The following is a 14,391-nucleotide window of genomic DNA, read 5'->3' as shown; positions in this document are numbered from 1 at the left end:
ATATCATTATTATTTTTTTATTTATAATTATTCTTTCAAGACGTTTATTTAATCTCTATATGTATATATATTTTTTTGTCTCCTGCACTTTTTTAACTGTATATTTTACGTATTTTTCAAAAAATTTTACTTAAGAGTAAAATAGTAAGCCATTGTTACTTATTTTTTAATCTTATCATTGTTTATTCAATTTTATTTTATATTGATCCTATTTTACGTCTTCCTTCCTTTTATTTATATGTAATTTCTTATCATTTTATTTTTATATAATATTTATCATAGGTTAAATTGCCTTATTTTATCTTATCGTAGTAATATTCTCAGTTTTTTGTATCTTTTTAGCCCTGATGAAGCCCTGCAAAGTGGGGCGAAACGTCGAAAAATAAATAGTTGTAAACTATTTTTATTTCTCTTTTGACCGCAACCCTCGCCATCTTCTTATATACGAAATAAAAATAGTTTATAAGAACAAATAAAAATGGAAAACGAAGTAACTAAGTGGCGTTGGGAAGAAGTAAGCTGAGGTTCCCTAAAGGCACTTCTCTCGCACCAATTCAAAAGTTCCAAAGAAAATCGCATTGAAAACCCAGCTCCTGGAAACAAGATGGACTCCATCATTTAAAATTAAGATTCCTTTTAATATAGAGATAATGAAATATTACATATATCCTGTGATATTATAAAAAACTTTACAAGTTTATTTGATCAATAGAACACCTCCTTTACTTAGTTCTAATTTTTTATTTTTTTTTTAAAATTTTAATATCATTATTATTTTTTTTATCGATATTTGAATAAATGTTATAACGTAATGTTATATTTTTATTTTATTTTAATGATGGAGTTATTACTTAATTATTTTTTAACTGTTACAGATTTGAAGAAGGAGAAAAGTGATGAAGGGAAAACAGCGGAGAGTGACACAGGCGGTAAGCCAGAGCGCCCCTCCTCTTTGGGGCCGCCAAACCTTACCAGGCGGCTTCTGTCATATCACAATGACTTATATGCAACTTCCCCAACTCTTTCTAATACTCATGGTACGTATACATATACATATATATAGATAAAATAGATTGATATTATGAAAAAAATTGTAATAAATAAGCATAAACTATATTTAAATTAAATCTTTTCTTTTTTTTTTTTTTTTTAAGAAAAGAATAAAATTATTGCTCCTATTCTACATTTAAATTATGGATGAAGAGTAAAAATAGTTATTAGTAAAATTATTTCAAAAAATTGCACTGCTTTTTTTTTTTGTATACTTAATGTTAACTAAATTTTAAGATACTCAGTAATAGACACTAATATTAGATAAGCTCAGTGATGAATGATGAGACAAAATGCAAATTTATAACGTTACCAGTTAATGCTTTCTTTTGGATTATTATTCCTTAAATACTATTTCAGTCTTAAAAACTCAATTTGTTTACAAACTATTTAGAAAGTAATAATAAAAATAAATTTTCACTTTACTTTCATTTGAGATAAAATATGTTCATTAGAGTATTTTGATATTAGGAAAAAATTTTCAATAAATAAGCAAAAATTGTAAATTTAACTCAAATCTACTTTTTTTTTTTTTTATTATTGTTTCTGATCTAAATTTTAATATACTCAATAGTAGATACTGATATTAGATCAGCAGTGTGATGAACGATGAGACAAAATGCAAATTTATAACGTTACCAGTTAATGCTTTCTTTTGGATTATTATTCCTTAATAACTATATCAGTGACAAAAACTCAATTAGTTTACAAACTATTTAGAAAGTAAAAATAAAAATGAGTTGTAGATAGTTGACCGTAGATTAATGATTGGAGAAGTTTGTCGGGGGGGGGGTGCCGTCAGCAAAGAACAACATAAATAAACAAAACCATTATTTATTATAATAAAGTATTATATAATAAATGGATACTTTATTATAATAAATAAATATGGTTTTGTTTATTTATGTTATTCTTTGCTGACCCCCCCCCCCCCGACAAACTTCTCCAATTAAAAATAATTATTCCCTAAAACTAAGATTTTTTTAAAAATGGAATTTAAGTCCAAAAGTTATAGATTATTGTTTTCATGCTAATTTGATGTATTAACCTTTTTTTTTACCAGTCGGCAGAAAATTTACAAAGGTTTTTCCAATTCTTCTAATCTTTGGTTGTAAACATAAGATCCAATATTTTACACAAAATTATAATTTCAACTAAATTAAATTTTAAACACTCACATGATTGTGACTTATAGTGAATCTTTAGTCTGGATGAAGAGAGTAGGTGCCTGTCAAGCTAGTGTGAGGTACTCTAACCTCAAAATACAATTAATAACTGAGGTAGCTTGATGTAGAAGGGGCTATGTACACTTCACTAAACATAAAAAGCTCAAACAGAAAAAAATTTAACCTTGTTTTATTAAAATTCACTATTTGTAACATAACTCCTTCATCCACTTGCTGCTCAATTCTGTCTCTTTGTTTCTATTAAAAATAGTTCTTTTTCTTGTATTATATATTATTTAGCATATTATAATATACATTACAATTCATTCATTACTCCTTTTACCTCTGTAGTCTGTCCACAATTACACATTAACACTGAATAATCCAGTAATTTGTCAATTATTAGCATCATTTTTCAGATAAATGTTTTTAAAACATAATTTCATCTTATTTATTAATTTTTTAATAAGTCAAAATTTAATATATAGACATATTGAATCAAAAAATTATGAAAAAAAATGTAATCATATTTCTATAATTTAATGCTAATTATCAGAGATCTATAATCGCTAAAATATCTTTTTTAATTTCCAGATGGCGGAGGCGGGGACGCTGGTAAGGAGAGCCCAACCCCTGCAGATTGTACAGATTCACCGTTGACCCTTTCCGAGCTGCCAGAGCCTCCGATTCCTCTCTCGGAGATAGGACCAATACCTCCACCTCCCATGTTCAGTTCTCACCCAGCTGATATCCCTGAGTTCAGCTACCAGGGTAAGTTTATAAATTGTTTTCTCAAGTTTTAATTGTAAATATCTAAAATTATTTTAAATATAGAGTAATTAAGGAAAATCTGTGAAAAGGAAAAAATATTGATCAAGTACCATATTCCTTAATGAGTTTTCTCCTTTGTTGTTTTCCATTCTGATTGCCAATCAGCTCTTGAACCTCTAAAGTCATTTCCACGCCGAAGACAAAGTGTAAGTAGTCATTGGCGTGCATTGAGGAGCTCAAGCTTGCATAGATCCCAAGCCACGAGGATATCATCGGCCATGAAAAAACTGACTACCTCACTAGAAATGGGGCTGCGGTCCCCCATAAGAGGGACCAGAAGCTTCTTTAGATTTTTCAAAAAAAAAAAAAAAAACTATTAGCATAAAGAGGTCTTTCAGTGGGATGGATTTGGAGGAAAGCAGCCAAGGAGTCGAGGCAATGGGGCTTAGAATAACTAAACTGTTAATTGATAAAACCTTTTCTTTTAGAACCAAGTGGCTGCTAGGCTTCAATAGAAATGTACTCCGATTTTTAATTTTGGGTCTCGCAAGCCATTGCGAACTTTAAATAAAAATACCATAAACTTCTTAAGTTGGTGAGGAAACCTATCACTTTTGTGGACCAGAGAATTGGTATAATCTTACTCTACTTCTAAGTAAAAGTGAAGCCAAGAAGTGGAGAGTTAGCCATGCCCCCAGAACACTACTTTATGTTGACCTAAATTTTCACCAAGTCGGTCAGTTTTAAAATTAATGTTTTCTAAGAATAGGAGGAGAAACATTAATTTCTTTTAATGAAAACATTAAAATATTAAGTTTAGTACAAATTAAAAAAATCTGATATAATGGTCAAAGTTTTTTATTAAAAAAAAAAAAAAAAAAAAAAGTAAACATTAATTTTTAAAATATTTAGCAGACTAAAGACATGTTTCGAACACATATCAGGCTCAAAATTAGAATGCATATTTTTGTGGAAAAACATATTAATGTATGAACCAAGTACAAATTCTACAAAATAGTATACTTATTTATACACTATTTCTTTTAAAATACAAAAATTCAAGAGCAATTAAATTTGTATTATGTGATTTTTACTGTGTATTTATTAGTGTAAAATTAAAAAAAAAAATGCAGGAAAAACCTGATACAATCCATTTTATACTATGGGTAAATATAACCATATAGAATTGATTATTCCATCTTCCTTTTATATTGTACACGCAGTCAACTATTTTCCAATTCTTCATTTATGCACTCTATAAAAGGTTAAAAAAGGAAACAAACATAAGGATATACATATCAAATGTTTTTAAATACTATGTAATGTACAAAACAGTTTCTGTTTTGAGGTTGTAGAGCTCTAGGAAGTAACTAACATTAAAAATACTCATAAACTTTTCATTCTGTTTCACTTGTTGGGAACTGGCTGAAGTGATAGAAGAAGGCAAGAAAGAAGACCACAAGTTTTCTACTTCTTCCTAGTATGCACCGATGACCTTGCACCACCTAATTTTCCTTTTTTTGGGTATATTAGTGCTAATTTCAAAAATCATTCTAGGGAGTAACCGAAGACTGTGTTACTGAGACAAAAAGTGTTATAGTGATTGTTTTATTCCATATAAACTTATAAATTTTTCTATATAACTTCCATATAGACTTGTAAAGTCTCTGTCTCAGCTTTGTATCAGTGGTAGGAAGTGACAAAACTAGTATTTTATAAATATATAAAAGCTAGATAACAATTAATTGTTTATTAAATTTAATATTAAATCATTAATGATTAGAACCTAAAAGAAAGAAGGAAATGATGGTCTCAAGGAGGATAATAAAAAAATATATATTCAGATGGTTCTTAAAATTCTCTGTATCTGAAATAGCATCACAATTAAAGTATAACCCATATTTATTTATTTATATAAATAATTTAATTAATCTTCCAACTTCTAAAGCATTATGAGGCAATAAACAGCCTATACAATTATTTTATATGTATGTTTTACAATGGGGAGCACTGTTACACAGTTGCAAGGCACTATGGCACTATGGTACTATCTTTAAGGACCTGGGTTCAAATCCAGCTGTGGCTGATAATTATTTTCTGTAACAACGTGAGGCAATCCTGTGGGTTCTGGAGCTCTCCTAGGGTCCAACCAGCCTCATAAAGTGGTTACTCTTAATTGGGGAAAAATTTGGTTGTTGAGATCTTGAAAAAATCACCTTGTGTAATCTTTGTTTTGAAACAGTGCTTCCTTACAAAGTACTGAGCCCATGGCCCTTTATGGGTCATAGCGGTTCGTTCACGTTATTATTATGGTTTACTATACAGGAACAAACTGTTATAAGGTCTTATAACAATATTGATTATTGTTTATTATAAAAAATTGATAGATTAATCTTTAATATGTTTGATATGTCATATTTATCATTGTGATATATATTACTATTATGTAAAATTATTTTACCAATTATGATTTTCATGACAGCATGTTCCCTCAAACATCTCTTACCTTGTAAAATTCCCTTACTTTCGGTGTTTTTTCATGAAAATGCCCTGAATTCAGTGTTTTTTTCGTGAAAATGCCAAGATTTCCACAAAATGTTCCTACTTTCAGTATATTTTCATAAAAATTTCTGACTTTTCCATGTATTCCATGTACGGTAAACACATTGAATTATTTATTGCTTGTTTAGTTTCATTTTATATCCTCTATTCATTTATAATTAGTTGTAATAATAACTTAAATCCAAATCATTCAATATATATTTTCCTTTTAGACTGTACAGACCCTGGTGACTATTCCGAGGAGGAGGGCTCTGACTGCGACACGGAATCGTTGAGATTACCCGCACCGAATCCCACTATCGACACATCCAGGGTTGAAGAAATTCCAGCCAAGGAGCCTAAATTCCATGCAATGCCTTTGAAATCAGCTCTTAAGAAACCACCTACACCAACTCAGGAATCTCCTCAGCCTCAGTATAAAGCTGTACAACTTGTGTGAGTATCTTAAATTATTTATATTTGATAACATATATTACAATATACCTAATACAAAATGAAATCCCTCTTTCTATTATAACTTGTTAAGCTTGTCGAAGAATGTTAACTGCATCAATTTTAGAATAATCGAGATCATTTATGTTCTGTTAAAAGTGATCGGTTGCATTGGACCAAGAATAGAATTGGTATAAATAAAATAAGACAATGATATAATTTTTCTTGTAACATATAAGGAGTGGTCTGACTCTGCAATCACTTGGCTCAGGTTCGAATCTACAGGCAATAAATGATATATAGTAATGAGAATTACCTCCCTACTGTTATCTCAGCCACTATAAGCTCAAAATTTAATTCTTCAATGGGCTCCATCCAGAGATAGCTTCTGTTCTTGAAAAAAGTAATTGTTTTTTGACAAATAAAAATTCTACACCAAAAACATAGTTTATTTCAAAATTTAAATTACAACAGTTTCAATAGTTTTCCAAAAATGTATATATTGACTTTTGATAGAAAATTCCTCAATTTTATCAACTCCTGGTAGATACAGGGCACCCTCAGACAGGAATACTAGTAAAAATCAGGTAATTTCATTATTATGAAGTAGTATTTTATTTTTATTTTTTTTAATCGTCATGAAATCAGGAATTATTCCAAAAATGTATTGCCAAATAAAATAATTAGTTACTAAATAAAAAAAATAATGAAACTAAAAAAAGTTTGGATACCTTTTTTGTTTATGATTCCTCCTCACGACCTTGGTGCATTTTCAAATTAGGTGACTTATCCTCCAAAGCATTCAGTTCTCCTCATACTTGCCTCTCTGGATTTCATGATAATCCATTCATTTCTTTTAGGCTTGTTATTTTTTTTCCAATTTATATCTGAATAAAATATCAGTTTATATCTTGAAAAAAAAAGTGAAAATATCAATTTCCAGCTTTAGAAATTGTTTTAGAATGAAGCTAATATAATTTAAGCTCACAATTAACAAATAGCATAATTAGGAACAATATAGGAGAAGGATATATAACATATAAACAATACAGGGGAAGTGCGGTGGCACTGTGGTAAGGCACAATGCTACTAACTCATAGGTTTCGAATCCAGCTGGGCAAATAATTATTTTCTGTTACACTTTAGCCGTGAGTCAATCCTGTGGGTTATGGAGCCCTCTAAATTTTGGTAGTTGAGATATTGAAAAAATCACTTTTTATAATCTTTGTTTTAAAACAGTGCTTCCTTACAAAGTACTGAACCCGTGGCCCTTCATGGATTATAGGGGTTCACATTATTATTATAGGAGGGGTTCATTGGAACACCCAATATATTGTATCTACTTTAGGAGCGCGAATAGAAATTGAAATTACATAGTTTTTGGTTAATTCCATTCCCAGTTGGCACTTATCGTTGTTTTCAAAAATATGTAACAAATATAAGTCTTTTATTTTAAAATATTTTTAAAGATTTAAGTACATAATATTTCAGTAGATAAAATTTCTAACTAGTCTTTGTGACATTTAATTTATTAATTTTTTTTTTAAATTCTAGTATAAATTTTTTCTTCTAATTTGTTTCCACCATCAAACATAACCATAGATGAAGATAAAAAACTATTGGCTACTGTTACGATAAATTAGGGACTCGCTTAAGATGCATTATAAGGTTGACAAAACTTGATCAAAAATATATTAAAAATATTACTGATGAACTAATATTGGAGATGTTCAAAATATCTTCTATTGTCAAAAAGAGATTGTCTCTTGCACACTGCGAAAAAAATATGATATGGTTTCCATAGAAATGAAAATGTTGTTAATTACTAGTCAATACTGGCAACATAAACAAAAACAAGAAAAACAAATGAACAGCATTAATCATAGATCCCCAGATTCAACAAATCCTATCAGGTTATCTGTAATACTTTCTCTCTTAATCAGATTCAAACATAACATTCAACTGTGTATATGAGAGGTGCTTTCTGGTTTAGAGATCTTATTATAACATTTGTGAGGGTAATTATATTTATTTTTATTTCTAATGTTTCATTTACAACAAAATATTTTCATTATTTTTTTTTTACACAATTTTATTTCATCAATGTAAGGTTTTTTCTTTATTTTAGTAATTATGTGAAATTAATATGCATTGCCTTATAATTATCTGTATATCTGCTAATGACATTTCAAGGTTTTTCTCCCATTATCAAGATTCATTCATTCATTCATTCTGAAGTTAATTCATAATATTTTATATCATCAATTTTACAAAAGTCCACTAGTAAAAAAAATTTTTTTATGTATACAAACTTATCTTACCTTATCTCTTAAGTTTTTTTCTTTACTTATAACCATATAATTAAATCAAACTTAAAGTTTGCTTGCAATGTTACACGGAAACATGATTTATTCTATTCTCTTACAATAACAAAACCCATTTAGTCTATTATCCTTACCTAAGATTTCTTTTAATTATTTCCCTCTCCTGTCTTATATAATTTTACTTCTGCTAGGATTTTTCATTATTTTTATTTTTAAACTTGAAGATATTAAAACCATAAAACTAAGAAGATATATTTCTCACAAACTACTAAAGGTATCATTCTTATTTCATTTAGTTTTGAACAAAAGTTTCAAACCTCTATTCGTTTAAATATTTTCTTATATCTAACCAATTTCACAGTTCACAGGTTCATTCTATTTCTTATAAATACTCCATTCACTAATATTTTATATGTATATATATGGCACAATACACTAACATTATATGGCACAATAAATAATTTAAGGCAAGTATTAGGAGGTAAAAAATTTTAATCATAGAACAAATTTTGTCTGTTTACTGCTGCAGAAGACCCTTAACCAGGCCTAGGATAAGAATTTGGTAATGAAATCAATTATATGAATCTATATTTATTGATGAATTTGTTGTCCCCTTTCTTCCTCTCAATTCTCGCATATAAATTGCTTAAAAAACAGCCGTAATAATATATTATCCTATCTCTAAATTTTTTAATTATTTTTTTATAGAATTTTAATTTGAAGACGCTAAGGGTGTTAAAATTTTGGTTGTAAATCCTAATTCCTTTTCCTTTGATTAAATAAGCATTATATAAAGTATAAAATGTAATATTTAACCAAATAAAGTTAAAATACCTGTTTTTCGACCATGGTAACTATTGTCATCACACGTGTATGCCACTGAATCTATGTATGCAATTAGCTGATATATAAATGTTTTGCATTTTTTTTTTAACTGAATCACTGAATAAGGATTCATAACTAGAAAGTTATTTGGTACCACATTGTCTATAAAAAAAAATCAGACAATGTAAAATAATCCATTGAAATGTAGAAAAAAAAAATTTAAATAAAAAAAATGTTATTAGAAGAATGTAAAATAAAATAAGTACTATATAAAGTATGTAAAATACGTAATTAAATTATTTTTTTTACTTCAAAAAATAAATTTTATAATAAAGAGAATTCAAAGGAGTGTAAAAATCCTTAAAAGCAGTAGAATCCAGAACAATCGTAGCTGGTGGAAGCTAGGACAGCACTGAATACGGTTTGGGACAATCCAGTGTAAAAGAGAAGTGCTAGAGCTCTCCCTACCACTCTGAACACAAGCTAGAAAAGTGACCTCTCTCGATGATGTCATCAACTTCGGTAAAGGTGTGAAAATGTTATGAAAAATAGAGTATTCATGTATTGCTTGATGTACTGCTTTGCATAATCTCATACACAACTTTTTGAATTGCACAAAGATGTGATATGATAAATTTTTACATATGATTGCAGGTAGATGAATAACTGATAAAATATAAGCAAACAAATGCAATTTTAGTCCCGTGTACTGTAAATTTTCACTATAACCAATCATTACCTAGTCTTTATATGACAATACATATTTATTTTATGATGCCCATTAATAGCAGAGAGAAACAGGATTTTTTTTTTTTTAAGGCAATCCACAACGAAGTGATGTTTGCCTGTTGGGAAAAATTTAATGTTCTAAGAGTTGTTGCCCAAAAACATCATATTTTAGAAAACTTATGTTACAATTCGTTGGAAAATATATAGTATCAATACATGATCCCAATACAATTGAAAGATACACACATTCTAGTAGTTTTAATAATTTGAATGTTTTATTTTAAAAGTTCTTATTATAATTAGATAAAAATTAATTCTGCTTTATATTTCCATATTGGATCTTACATGATTCCATTGTGATATTATTAATTTCTATATTTTTATTTTTTCAGTGCTCGGCCAGTGAGGTTTGGACTTTCTCTAAGTCTAGAAAACAAAGAAAACAGTAGGCCCGGGGATGAGAGTGAAGGTAGCGACAGTTCTGGCGATGGTCCCGTCTTGTACAGAGATGATGATGCTGAAAGTAAGTTCAAACTGGAAATGGGTTATCTATTCCTCATTATATTAATAACAATGCCTCAGCTCGAGTGATTCTGTCTGTTATTAAGTACAATTCAGGATTATGGAATTGGGGCATGATTGAAAATGTGAATATTCTATCCAGGAACTAAGGTTGAAGGGAAAGAAGTTCTGCATAAAAGAAATATTGAGTGATATATTTTCAAAAAACATAACAAGATAGCAGTTTGAAAATGAAACCTGGTTCGAGACAACAGCACCTCCACCACCTGTTATCGGAGCTCAGAGCTGTCTTAACAACATTGGAAAAGAAGAACAAACTGGCTAGCTGTCATGTATTTATTATATCAGCCCTCATGCTTTACTAGACCTCTGTATATATCCTGTCATTGATTCATCAAACCATTTGTCACATTTGATGAAGAGGATCTATTGGTAGAATAATGTTGAAATGTTAGCCATTAATTCTTATTTAGTTATCTACAGTAACCAATCTATTCTAACCATGGTGGGGGGTACAGTTTCATTTCGCAGGACCGCCACTGAAATAAAAGTCGAACCTCCAGGCCAAATTTTAACTTAGAAAGAGATAAATTATACATAATATGCAAACTATCAATGACAGTAAAGTTATTTTCTTTTCTTTTTCAACATAAAAAGAATTTTTAAATGCAAATTCTCTCTATTTTTCATGATTAGAAGTCTATCTTCTTTTTTTTCTGTGGTCATCTTATTTTTTTCTCTCACAATGGCACTTAATCCAAAGGAGGTTTAGAGCATGGCCAGTTAATTAGGTTCTTCTATAAGATGAGTCAATTAGGGACCATGGATTATAATTCAATATGGGACCTGAATTTCATAAATATGCTTTAACATTTCTGTGATCGAAATGTGTTTATAGAGTTAGCATTGTCTTTAATGAATTAGTAATTAAAAATATACTGAAATGATATGATTTAATAAACCACAACTAGTAGTGGCTTTAATTTAGATTTAAATGGAGCTAACACATACCATCTATTGAAGAATGGTGTAAAAACTGGAGAATCAAAATAAATCCTGACAAATCCCACCAGATCACCTTTACTCTCCGTTGTAAACCTCTGCCCTCCTGTCCTACAGTATCCTTTCTAGATACACCACTAACGCCTGTTGAACAGATTCGATACTTAGGACTCCATCTTGACAAGAGACTTACTTGGAATCCACACACAAGACTGAAACGACAAGAAACTGCTCGTAGATTCCGATTGCTACAACACTTACTTGACAAACGCTCTAAACTTCCCATTCACTACAAAAAATTAGTATACACTACAATAATCAGACCAATTTGGACATATGGAATTGAGCTCTGGGGCTCCACCAAACCATCAAATTCTTCCCGCATCCAATCGTTACAATCCAAAATCCTTGATGCTCCTTATTACGTCACAAATAAACTCATTCATAAAGACCTTAACATCCCATACGTTGCATATTTGACCCAAAACAGATATGCGTCTTTTTATTCTAAACTCCTTAACCATCCTAACCCATTAATTCTTAATCTTTCATCCTTAACAATCCCTGATAATCCTCCAAGGTGTCTGAAAATAAGATGGCCACGAGACCTTCTAGTTTAAATTAATGTTTGAAGTACCACCAATGGGTGGTTCCTTCCCAAGATTTTCAAGTGTATATGAAACATACTACATATTTACCTATTGTATTATTTTGTACAGTTGTAAATTACAATAAATAAATAATTAAAAAAAAAAAAATGGAGCTAAATTCCATGGAATAAAATACAAGGGGAAAATATTTGAGAAAATTGAACATTGAGGGAATTTTTTATTGTTAATACATGATACCAGTTTAAAAAAATATATATCATTGGTCCTGTAAAATGTTTGTTCTGACATTCCATTATTTTTATTTAATTAGGTCGATTGGCAGCAAAGATCGCGCGAAAGGATAGCTTAGCACTGAAACTTGCCCTAAGACCAGACAGGCAAGAGCTCATCGACAGGAACATCCTTCAAGTACAAAGCGAGAAAGAAAGGCAAGAAACTAAAGAAGCTGTAGGTGCTCGGCTAATCAGGTCTGTTGATAATATTCATATTCTTTAATAGGATCAATTAGGTCAATTTAATTGGATTTTATTAAATTATTTTATTTTGTAGGAGGTTGAGTATGCGGCCTACGCAAGAGGAATTAGAAGACAGAAATATTTTAAAAAGTTAGTAGTGTAGAAAAATATTTAGTAATTTAAAATCAATGTTGGAAAGTAAAAAAAAAGAATTCTATGTATAATTCTTCAATCAGTGTTAATTATTCTAACAAAAACTCTCCCGTTTCTCAAAATTTAAACTAGTTCATAGTAAAATGTATATAATTTTAGCCATTTATTGTATCATCATATTAATATATCGTTAAAATTATTTTTAACCTTTCCCCAGCAGGGGAGAGAGGGTTAGAAAGTCAGGCGACCCCCTACGGAATATATATAGAATACCCTTTAAACCTCTCATGGTATAAAGAAAACTTTAAAAAAATTATTGTTCAAAATCAGCATTTAGTATTTAAATAATTATATTCCTATCGTTTCGCTTACTCCTTATTGACTAAGACATTGCCAGAGTTAAAAGATATGCCATTTATTTACATACCTATCTAATTCTATTTAATTAATTTTAATATTAACAAATAAGAGAGTGAGGTAACTCAATGAGTAAAGTGCTGTTAACTCTCAGGACCCAGGTTTTAATACGGTTATGGCAGATAATTATTTATTCTGTTATTCTCGCCGTGAGTCAACCCTGTGGGTTCTGGAGCCCTCCTAGCCTCTATAAAGTAGTTTCCCTTAATTGGGGAAAAATCTGACAGTTGAGCGTGATCATGAACAAATCACCAAGAGCATTGTTAAAAAAGAACAATACTTCCTTTCAAAATACTGAATCCAAGACCCTTCATGGATTGTAGCGGTACTGATTTCAATTTCAATATTAACGAATTATTTATAAAATTTATATGGATACAAATATTTACTATATTTTCCTCATACCTAAACGCATAATTTTATTTAATTTTAGTATTTACTAATTACAAAACTAGTAAATTTTACTTATAAATTTAATTGAAAAAAAAAAATTTAAAACCCGCCTAACTACATAATTCTGTTTCATTTTAAATGATATACTAATAATATGCAAAAGTGGCAATGTGTAAATTTAAAAAAAAAAAAAAAAAAAAGATGGAACCAATCCGAGATTTCGCTGCTCACTCGAGCTTCAATAAACTGAAGTCATTCCCTATTCAGCAGCTAGAAAGTGTAATATCAACTCTCTCTGTTGCCAATGTCAAACTTTCTCAAAAGCATATGATTTCCAACAACTAAAGATGAAAACTCACAAAAAATCGGGAGTCTGTCTACGGAGCACAGCTCAAAGAGTCAAAACTGAAACTAACTTTTGTCTTTCCCATTCCCCTTCTAATAATGGCTCATTTTTTATAAATTGTAGAACAAACAGCTGCAGAAGAAAAGAAGCTCAAAGAAGAAAAGAAGCGTATGCTGCTGAGAAAACTCAGTTTCAGGCCAACTGTAGAAGAACTGAAGGAAAAGAAGGTAATTTTGTATTTCCAAATTATATTTATTCATCAGCAATTCATCATAATCATATTTATTAATCAGCAATCTTCCACTATATTTATTTTATTATTCTAAGTTCTTAAAATTTGGATTATTGATACCACTCAATCAATTTCTCAAATTCGACTTGTAAACATGCATATATATTTCTCTGAAATTTAAAAGTATCGATTCCCTGGAGGAGCAGAGAGAGAAATACTTTATTCATATATGCTGCCTAAATACATTAGGTTGCTATCTTACACAGCATACTTATCAATCCTTAATCGGACATATTTACATTACATATTCATGGTATAATCATAAAAAAAAGATATACAATAATAGGATATAATCAACATTTTTTTTTCACCACTACAGTTTCCTTTTACAATCCATTTCG

The 14,391-nt window shown here is 29.6% G+C and overlaps 1 protein-coding gene and 1 long non-coding RNA gene across 4 annotated transcripts in view; one reads left to right on the top strand and one right to left on the bottom strand.

Moving 5' to 3' along the window:
* Window positions 1-875: 875 nt before the first annotated feature.
* LOC106689853 (phosphatase and actin regulator 2) overlaps window positions 876-14,391 on the top strand; it is a gene marked incomplete at its 5' end in the record, with an annotated part of 18,295 nt that continues 4,779 nt past the window's right edge. The window contains 8 exon segments of one of the 2 annotated variants that reach the window (XM_014435038.3): window positions 876-1,037; window positions 2,811-2,987; window positions 5,762-5,984; window positions 8,835-8,867; window positions 10,252-10,382; window positions 12,305-12,461; window positions 12,544-12,599; window positions 13,882-13,985. In XM_014435038.3, coding sequence (XP_014290524.3) covers window positions 876-1,037; window positions 2,811-2,987; window positions 5,762-5,984; window positions 8,835-8,867; window positions 10,252-10,382; window positions 12,305-12,461; window positions 12,544-12,599; window positions 13,882-13,985 — 1,043 coding nt within the window. 2 annotated transcript variants of the gene reach the window in all.
* Window positions 4,053-14,391, bottom strand: part of LOC106689855 (uncharacterized) — a 19,245-nt gene continuing 8,906 nt past the window's right edge. Inside the window, exons 2-4 of one of the 2 annotated variants that reach the window (XR_010844296.1) lie at window positions 9,140-9,292; window positions 6,713-6,891; window positions 4,053-4,242 (exon numbers count right to left, since the gene is read on the bottom strand). This is a non-coding gene — a long non-coding RNA (uncharacterized lncRNA). Of the gene's footprint in view, window positions 4,243-6,409; window positions 6,555-6,712; window positions 6,892-9,139; window positions 9,293-14,391 lie in introns of those variants that run through there. The other variant, XR_010844295.1, reaches the window with a different exon arrangement.

Source organism: Halyomorpha halys, unplaced genomic scaffold, assembly GCF_000696795.3.
Source record: "Halyomorpha halys isolate HHAL.00 unplaced genomic scaffold, Hhal_1.1 Scaffold1497.1, whole genome shotgun sequence".
In the NCBI taxonomy this organism is placed as follows: domain Eukaryota; kingdom Metazoa; phylum Arthropoda; class Insecta; order Hemiptera; family Pentatomidae; genus Halyomorpha; species Halyomorpha halys.
Note: the sequence above shows the minus strand (reverse complement) of the source record. Positions and strands in the feature narration are given on the sequence as shown.